The sequence below is a fragment of the Sminthopsis crassicaudata genome, chromosome 2 (genome assembly GCF_048593235.1).
Source record: "Sminthopsis crassicaudata isolate SCR6 chromosome 2, ASM4859323v1, whole genome shotgun sequence".
Taxonomy (NCBI): Eukaryota; Metazoa; Chordata; class Mammalia; order Dasyuromorphia; family Dasyuridae; genus Sminthopsis; species Sminthopsis crassicaudata.
The window spans coordinates 676,768,915-676,770,603 of record NC_133618.1 but is presented as its reverse complement, the minus strand read 5'-3'; the positions used below and the strand labels follow the sequence as shown (position 1 = coordinate 676,770,603).

At 53.1% G+C, this 1,689-nt stretch overlaps 1 protein-coding gene across 1 annotated transcript in view; it reads left to right on the top strand.

Moving 5' to 3' along the window:
* The window catches only part of CLRN3 (clarin 3), a 17,527-nt gene extending 16,194 nt beyond the window's left edge, over positions 1-1,333 (top strand). The window contains exon 3 of the mRNA XM_074297161.1: positions 367-1,333. Coding sequence (XP_074153262.1) covers positions 367-644 — 278 coding nt within the window. The 3' untranslated portion in view covers positions 645-1,333. The remainder of the gene's footprint in view (positions 1-366) is intronic.
* Positions 1,334-1,689: the final 356 nt, after the last annotated feature.

The following is a 1,689-nucleotide window of genomic DNA, read 5'->3' as shown; positions in this document are numbered from 1 at the left end:
TTGGGCAGGGATGATGATGACAACTGGGGCAGGATGCTAACATTTCAGATGAGGTCACTGTAATTTTGTTTAACCATGTTTCTTATGAGCGTGGAGGATTTTCTCTAAGGGAAAGAAATCTTCCTAAATGTCTGTTCCAAAAAGAAAAGCCTTTGGCTGAGTTTATTTTGGGAAACAAAGCTCATATTGAGAGATAATGGGAAAGAGAAGGGCCTGATTATATAAATAGCTTGTTGGTACCTCTAGGATCAAATAAAAATCTCTCTGTTCTGGGGGCCTGGGTTCGGAACGAGTGCTTGTTTCTGTCCCCGAAGCTGACATGACTAACCCAGCTCTCGGACCCGGGTCTTCCTCCTCTCCCCCCAGCGGCCTTCGTGGTGGGCGCCATGGTCCTGTTTGCGGTGAACACGCAGGCCAACGGCCTGTCGGTGGCGATGAGCTCGGCCCTCTACCTGGCGCAAGAGTACAGCTACGGCTCCTCCACTCACAGCTACCTGTACGCCTTCTGGCTCCTGCTCCTCACCTTGTCCCTGAATGTCCTCACCGTGGCCGTGGTGGCCTTCTACCAGAACGCCAGCTACCACAGGCAGCAGAAACGGCGGAAGCCCATGGAGAACGCCCCCAAAGACGGGATTTTGTTCTGAACGCCAGTTTTCCCACCGGCCTCTCCAACAGACCCCTGGTGCCCTGTTTGGACTGTCAGAAACCGAAGCCGGGGGCGCCAGATAGAGTCAGGTCTACGGGACATTTATTCTGACTTCTGGCTTGTTCCCGGGTCAGTGCCGGGGCTTCCTTGCCTCTCGCTACTCCCTTGCTTGGTAGGACTTTGTATAAAGTTTTTATTTTCTTCACAGAACTTTATCGCCTTCCTGGACACAAGCTCCCTGAGGGCAGCGATTCCTTGGGTTTTGTCTGTTTTGTGGCCCCAGAGTCCAGCACAAACACTCCCTGCCCGGGAGACCTGAACTCTTACTCCTTTGGGTCGTTTTTCGGGTTTTACCCGGTCCGTGCTCTGCAGGGAACTGCACTTGGGCCCCCTTGCATCCTGAGGGAAGTTTTCTCCCGGCCAAGGCTGCCGTCTCAAAGGCGCTCATGGTCCAGGATTGGCAATGGTCCAGAGAGAGGTCATTAAGTAAAGTGCTTAAAGCGCGATGATGTAAAGGCGAACTCTTGGACCATTGTTATTCTCGCTTGTGGACCGCGCTTCTCCCAGCTCCTCTCAGCTCCCCCGGCATGAACTGGAGCAGCTCTGGAAGGGAGCACGGGAGGCTTTACCCTTGGCCCAAAGGCCGAGGAGGACACAGCGCGATTTTAATAAATATTTCATATCTAATGCTCAGAGTGTCTAACTGCTTAGTGACAAAAACAAACATCTTACAGACAAATGAATGTCGTGGGGGCTTCTTTGTACCTGGTGATGAAGGGGCCAGGTCGTCGCTCAGGACAGAGACTCCCCTGATGCTGCCATCGATCCTAATTTATAAAGGTGTGTCTGGGGTGAAACAGGGCCAGGCCTGGAAGGTCATTGGGGCTGGGGGTGGGGCTGAGAGGTTCCCACTAGCTATGATCTCAGAGGACAAAGTCAAGGCCAGGGACAGGGGTGGGATGATGTGGGGTGGAGTGGGGTGTGTCCCTGTGTCTGGAGGTGGACTTTGAGTTAAAAAGAAAACCCCCGGTGGAGGGAGAGAA